Below are 7,194 nucleotides of genomic sequence, written 5' to 3'. Positions count from 1 at the left end.
CGTGGCACTAGAGGAGACAGACGAGGAGGTTGAGGACGTCCTCAATGCACATACTGTAAAAAGATGTGTCACACTCAAGAGAATTTCTACTCCTTACATGGTTTCCCTTCCAAAACTACCAATATTTCGAAGACTGAAACTTCCACTTCGAAGACTGAAACTTCTACTTCTAAGTTCTCCGAGGATAAATATCAAAAGTATTTAAGGTTAAAGTCTAACAGTTTGTAACAACCATCTCAGTCTCTCAGTACATCAACAGTTTGCGTTTCTCAATCCATGGAAGGTCAAAATTCATGGGTAATTGACTCGGGTGCTTCTGATCACATTTCTGATAATACCTCTTTGTTCTCATCTATTTTCTTTCGAGAAAAACCTCATTTCATAAACCTTGCAAATGGATCTAAAAGTTCCTCTAAAGGAGTCGGTCATGTTTCCTTGTCTCCCTCCCTCAATCTCAAGTCTATTCTTTTTGTCCCTCATTGTCCTTTTAATCTAATATTCCTAAGTCAGTTGACCAAAATGTTAAATTATTTAATAACCTTTGATCACAAATCTTTTGTTATACAAGAGCGTGGTTCAGGGAGACAGATTAGAGAAGGATATGAAGCTGATAGATTATACTATTTTGAATCTCGTCCAAGGGTGTCCTGTGTTGCTGCTCCCAATCCTAAACTTCTACATGATCGACTTGGCCATCCTTATTAGTCTAAATTTAAAAAACATGTGTCCTGAACTTAGTGGTCTCCAGACCTTAGAATGTGAGTCATGTCAATTAGGAAAACATGTTAGATCTTCCTTTCCTAAAAGGTCTCAATCAATATGTAATTCTAGTTTTTCCATTATCTATTCTGATATATGGGGACCTAGTCATATCTCTTCTTTTGATTTTAGATATTTTTTTACCTTCATTGATGAATATTCAAGATGTAATTGGGTTTATCTTATGAAAATTGTTCTCAGTTGTTAGCCATCTTTACATCCTTTTTGAATGAAATCAAGAATCAATTTGGTCAAGTAATCAAAATATTAAGAAGTGATAATGCAAAAGAGTATTTCTCATCCTCCTTTTCTGTCATCTTGAGTTCCCATGGTATCTTACATCAGTCTACTTGTCCTTATACACCGCACCAAAATGGTATAGCAGAACGAAAAAATAGACACTTGGTTGAAACTGTCCGTACCCTTTTGCTTGGTGCTCATATTCCGGTCCATCACTAGGAGAATGCCATCTTAAAACTGCATGTTATCTTATTAATAGGATGCCCTCCTCCTCTATTGATAATAAAGTCCCTTTCTCCATTCTATTTCCTAATGATCCTTTCTTTTGTACATCTCTCCGAGTGTTTGGTTGTGTATGTTTTGTTCATGACATGTCTCCAGGTCTAGACAAACTCTCCGCTCGCGCTCTCAAATGTGTCTTCTTAGGCTATTCTCGACTTCAAAAAGGATATCGGTGTTACTCTCCTAAAACTAAGAAATATTACATGTCTGCCAATGTCACATTCTTTGAACAAACTTCTTACTTCTCTCCATCTGTTCAGGATGTTTCTATCCTCCAACAGGTCCTTCCTATTCTAGTGCATTAGTCAAATAGTTCCACTGTCTCTATCATTCCAAGTCTTGATCACAGTCCTCCTGAACCCGTTTCTCCACATACTGAGATCATGCCATACAGGGCCCCAATGGATAGTCCACCTCCCCAAGACAATGATGAATCTCCTACTTCATATTCTTCTCCCTTGTCACCTCCTCCCACGCCTCCTAGTGCAAATGATTTAGTATGGCCTATTGCTCTCAGAAAAGGTACCCGTTCCACTCAAAACCCTCATCCTATTTATAAATTTCTTAGTTATCATCGATTGTCACCCTCCTATTTTTCTCTTTTATCCTCAGTGTCTTCTGTTGTTATACCCAAGAATATGAAAGAAGCACTTGATCATCCTGGATGGCGACAAGCTATGATTGACGAAATGCAAGCTCTTGACCATAGTAATGCTTAGGAGTTGGTGCCCCTTCCCTCGGGCAAAAAGGCGATTGGTTTTCGATAGGTGTATGTAGTTAAAGTCGGCCCTGATGGTGAAATTGATCGGCTCAAAGCCCGACTTGTTGCAAAAGGTTACACTCAGGTTTATGGTCTTGATTGTTGTGACACTTTCTCTCCTGTAGCAAAGATGACTACTATTCGCCTCTTCTTTGCCATGACAGCCATTCGTCACTGGCCACTTCATCAATTTGACATCAAGAATGTCTTCCTACATGGTGATCTTGAGGAAGAAGTATATATGGAGCAAGCTACTGGGTTTGTTGCTCAAGGGGGAGTCTAGTATGGTATGCAAACTGCATCAATCTTTATATGGCATCAAGCAATCACCACGTGCTTGGTTTGGAAAGTTTAGCTCCATTGTTCAAAAATTTAGGCTAAAACGCAATGAATTAGATCATTCAATTTTTTACTGTCATTCTTCTCTCGGGAAATGTGTTTACTTAATAGTATATGTTGATTACGTTATCATTACATGAAATAATGTTGTTGGAATATCTCAACTGAAAGAGTACTTGTGTAGGCATTTTCAAACCAAGGATCTTGGAAGTCTCAAATACTTCTTAGGCATTGAAGTAGCGCAATCAAAAGATGGAGTTGTAATCTCCTAGAAAAAGTATGCTCTTGATATATTACAAGAAACAAGCATGATTGATTGCAGACCGGTAGATAGTCCCATGGGCCCAAACTAGAAATTAAAGGCAGAAGAAGTTGAACTATTCTCCGATCCATAGAGGTATAAGAGGCTGGTTGGAAAACTGATTTATCTCACTATTACAAGGTCAGATCTATCATTTGCTGTTTGAGTGGTTAGTCAGTTCATGCAGACTCCATGTGTTAACCATTGAAATGCTCTCATTCGCATTCTAAGATATGTCAAAAAGGCTCCCGGGCAAGGATTGTTATATGAAGATAAAGGAAGCATTCAAGTCTCTGGGTATTGTGATGCAGATTGGGCAGGTTCGCCTATTGATAGACCGTCTACTACAGGATATTGTGTTTTTTTGGGAGGAAACATTATTTCATGGAAAAGTAAGAAACAAAATGTAGTAGCTCGATCAATCGCTGAAGCAAAGTATAGGGCAATGGCGTTACTAACATGTGAACTTACATGGGTGAAACAATTCCTTCAAGAGCTTAAATTTTGTGACATCGATACTATGAAGATGTATTGCGACAATCAAGCTACTCTTCACATTGCATCAAATACAGTGTTTCATGAGAGGACTAAACATATAGAAATTGATTGTCATTTTGTTTGTGAAAAGTTGTTGACTAAAGAAATATGTACTGAGTTTATTGGGTTGAACGATCAACTCGCAGATGTATTGATCAAGTCATTAAGGGACCCTCAGATTGAGTTTATTTGTTCCAAGCTTGGTACATACAATTTGTATGTTCCAGTTTAAGGGGAGTGTTAGAATATTTATCCCATTTTATGATGATTATATTTTATCAAAGGTTAGCTTATTTATCAAGATTATATTGTATTAAGGGTTATTCTATTTATTATAATTACCTTGTGTTATCCTTTTATAATGAGTTTAGATCATGTCTACTCTTTATTAATTTATTTTTATAAATAAAAGACCATGAAAGGATCAATTAAGCCTTCTATATTCTAGAGTTTAATTGTCAAGTATCTTTAACTACTTAAGTGAGTCACCGAGTCGCATAACCTGCTTCTTCTTCCTCTGTCACCAAAAATGAGCGACGACGAAAGGAATAAGCAAATAGCGGAGCTAGCCAAAACGCTCAAGGAAGGCGAAAGGCTCCTGGGCCCCACAAAACGGCCCGACGGAACCCTCCGAAAGCCCATTCGCATCCGCGCCGGCTACACCCCGCAAGACGAAGTCCCCATTTACCAGCCCAAGCCCGCTCTCGTGCGCTTCCTTATTTTCATCTTTTCCCTTTTTTTTTTCTTTCTTTCCACACGACGCCGTTTCTCACTCCTTTTTCCTTTCCCTGTGCAGCTGAAAAAGGAGATGGGCTCCGCCGGACCTCCCGGGTACGACCCCGACGCCGATGCGCGGCCCAAGACCAAGTCCGTCAAGAGGAACGAAAGAAAGAAGGAGAAGCGGCTCCAGGTAATGGAAAAATAGTTCTGCTCATTAATTAGTTTAATTGATTGATTAATCTTTATGCGAGTTGTGCGGGTTCTTGCAGGCTGCGGTTGAAAAGGATAAGAATGAAGAAGGTGGTGCGAGTGAAGATGGTGGAAAGAAGGAATCTGTGGAGGCATTGAGCTCCCTTGTCAATGATTTGTCTGTGGAAGATTCCACGCAACAAGTTCAAGATGTAGACAAGAGAATTCGAGCGCTCAAAAAGAAGGTGCGCAATTTATGCTTTTTATTTTTCTTTTTTGTCTTTCCAGTGATCGCCGCCATTCTCAGTTAAAGCTTCGAATATTAAATAGACTGCCTTTGTTTCTGAGTCTCAGCAGAATATATCTTTTGTGACAGAAATATATTAATTTCGTGTGTTTACATTGCTAATGATCTCCCCCAGAATCTTTGTCGTGGGAAAAGAGTTTAAAAGAATTGCTATAGAAAAATTTAGTTATTTTTGGACTTGGGTTATCTCCAACCAAAAGTCAGGAGTTAGAGACTTGTTTGCTGAGATCCATTTAAGGGTTTACATCTCCGATCATATGTTTTTCGTATAAGGGGACATGAAAGTCAAACAACCACATGTTTAAAAGACGTTATTATCTGTCAACCGTGTCACGCCATGTTGGTAGATGTTCTATTTATGTATCTTGTGTTTTGAGAACATTTCTATATGGATTCCTAATTCCTTGTTATGGCTTCTTTTTATGTCTGATATCACCTATTTCATTTATCTCTCTGGTATTCTATTTATCTCTTGGTTTAAGATCACTTTAGGCGTCCAGAAAACATTTCCCTTATTTGAGTTTCTCTCTCTGTCTGTCTCCTAGATAACCTTTAAGCTCTTAGTTTTAAGCATCTCATTGACAGCCGATTCCTTTTTCTTAAAATGATGTAAAATGAACAGAGTTTTCCGTTTGCCAAAAATGTGCCAAAAGTGTAGGAAACATCCGTGCCCCTTTGGTTCCTCGGTTTTTCAGTGTGCTATTATGGCCTATCCTGTTAAAGTGTCCCTCGGGTATTTATTGAAAGAAAATGAAGGTCCTTAACGTGTTTCTTGTTGCAACATGCAATATAAGAGTTAGTGAAGCTGAAAGTCGTATGAGGGTTGAGTTACAATAAAGCAAGTATTTAAATGTAAGATTGATATGATTCAGCAGAATGCATGTGATGGTAGGAATAGTATCCTTAAGAGCTCAGATATAAGCACATGATCCTGAAGTTTCATCTCTTTACGACTTCAAATTTATAATTAGTATTTAGCCTTTTGCAGATCATTGTACAGAAAATAAGAATATAGATGAAGAGAATGATGCAGTTGAAATTTAGAATGTAAGATTGATATGATTCAGCAGAATGCTTGTGATGGTAGGAATAGTATCTTTAAGAGCTCATATATAAGCACATGATCCTGAAGTTTCATCTTTTTACGACTTCAAATTTAAAAATTAGTATTTAGCCTTTGCAGATCATTGAATAGAAAAGAAGAATATGGATGAAGAGAATGATGCAGTTGAAATTTAGAATGTTGTGTTATGCCTTTGTGGTGTTCTTTACTTTGATCATTAACTGTGTCCAATTTTGCATCTGGTGTCGGTGTTAGAACTTGTGATCATAGGTTATGGCACTGTTGTCTATCTAGTATTGTACATTATTTGAGTTAATTGCAGCATTGGTATAGGTTTTCATATCTAGTATCCAAGGAATAGGATATAATTTGTGTTTGCTACTAACTCCTGTCTCGAGAATTTATTACTGAGGCACTGCAAGATTGGAGATGTTTCTTGCACTCTTTTATTGGATGAAAAATAAAAAGCTTTGTTGCATTTTGTAGCCTCTGGGGTTTGCTGTTTACTTTTCCTTTCTTTACTCTCCTTTCTTTCTACTAATATTCTTACATCCGTTAAAAAATGAAGGAAAGAAGACATTCAAGTAATGCTACTCAAGATCCTGTAGCACTTCTTCTGAATAGTGACTGGTTCAGAAGACAGGGGATTTTCGCCCACTCTTTTTGCTCTTCTCTCCTCTTCCTTCCAACTTTTGAATCAAACGAATCTCCACTCTCCTCCCTTTCATTTCTTTCTACCAAACACTATATTGGTGATGCAAAGGTTTCACCAGTCCCATTTTATTTTTAATTAGCTCTGTTTGTTTTGACTACAAAGATGGATCCTTGCTATCATCTAACTTGTTGTAACTGACAGAAAGATACTGAGATGAATATTTTATTTTATGTTTTTAAAAACAGAGATCAATTTTGATAACTATGTACCAATTTTGATAATTACATATCAATGTTGTAACTGATGGTGGCAGAAAATATTGTTATGGGTAGATTGCTAAAAAATATTGTTATTGGAAAACCTTCTTTTTTCTTCTTTACATAATTATGCATGTGTTTTTATCCTCCGCCTTAGTAAAGAAATATCTCAAATAATGCTTTTCCATTTTCCTAGCCTAATTTTTTGGACTGTTATATTCAGATTCGACTTACAGAAGCATTGGAGCAGAGAAGTGCAGATCAAGATCTAAAACCAGAGCAATTGGAAAAGCTGGCAAAACTAGAAGATTGGCGCAGGGAGTTAAAGCAATTGGAGGATCAGAAGACTGAAACAACCGTGTCATGAACAAAATTGTCTGAATTAGCGTGACAAAAATGTGTAGTTTTCATTGATGTTTTGTTGAATAGCATGACAAAAATTGTGTAGTATCAGCCATGTTTTCTTGGACATATATGGACAGTTTCTTGGGAACAATTCATCAGATTTTTCTTTTAATTGTCTTCTTTTGCGTGCATCTTGCAAATAAATCTAGGAAATTTTTTCAGCAAGTACTTATAAACAAATTGAAGTAAAAGTAACCAAAATCCTCTCCTAAATTAGAATCAATATACATTTTAATTTTTCTTTTTATATATTTTTACTATGCTTTTTGATATCTTAGCTATGTAACGCCTTAAGATAAGTACATTTATAGTTTGTTATTATAATTGCAATTCATGGAGGAAAACAAAAACTCGTGAAAAAAAGTCAACTATAAAATTAT

General features: G+C 36.9%; 1 protein-coding gene across 1 annotated transcript; it reads left to right on the top strand.

Annotated features, from left to right (window-relative positions):
* Nucleotides 1–3,700: 3,700 nt before the first annotated feature.
* Nucleotides 3,701–6,926, top strand: PYM (partner of Y14-MAGO). The gene is made up of 4 exons (XM_047297570.2): nt 3,701–3,924; nt 4,015–4,128; nt 4,208–4,372; nt 6,633–6,926. The coding sequence occupies exons 1-4, from the start codon at nt 3,748–3,750 to the stop codon at nt 6,774–6,776; spliced, it is 600 nt and encodes a 199-aa protein (XP_047153526.1). The 5' UTR covers nt 3,701–3,747; the 3' UTR covers nt 6,777–6,926.
* Nucleotides 6,927–7,194: the final 268 nt, after the last annotated feature.

The sequence above is a fragment of the Vigna umbellata genome, chromosome 1, assembly GCF_029865625.1.
Source record: "Vigna umbellata cultivar VRB3 chromosome 1, Vumbellata_1.0, whole genome shotgun sequence".
In the NCBI taxonomy this organism is placed as follows: domain Eukaryota; kingdom Viridiplantae; phylum Streptophyta; class Magnoliopsida; order Fabales; family Fabaceae; genus Vigna; species Vigna umbellata.
This window is presented reverse-complemented; position numbering and strand designations above follow the sequence as displayed.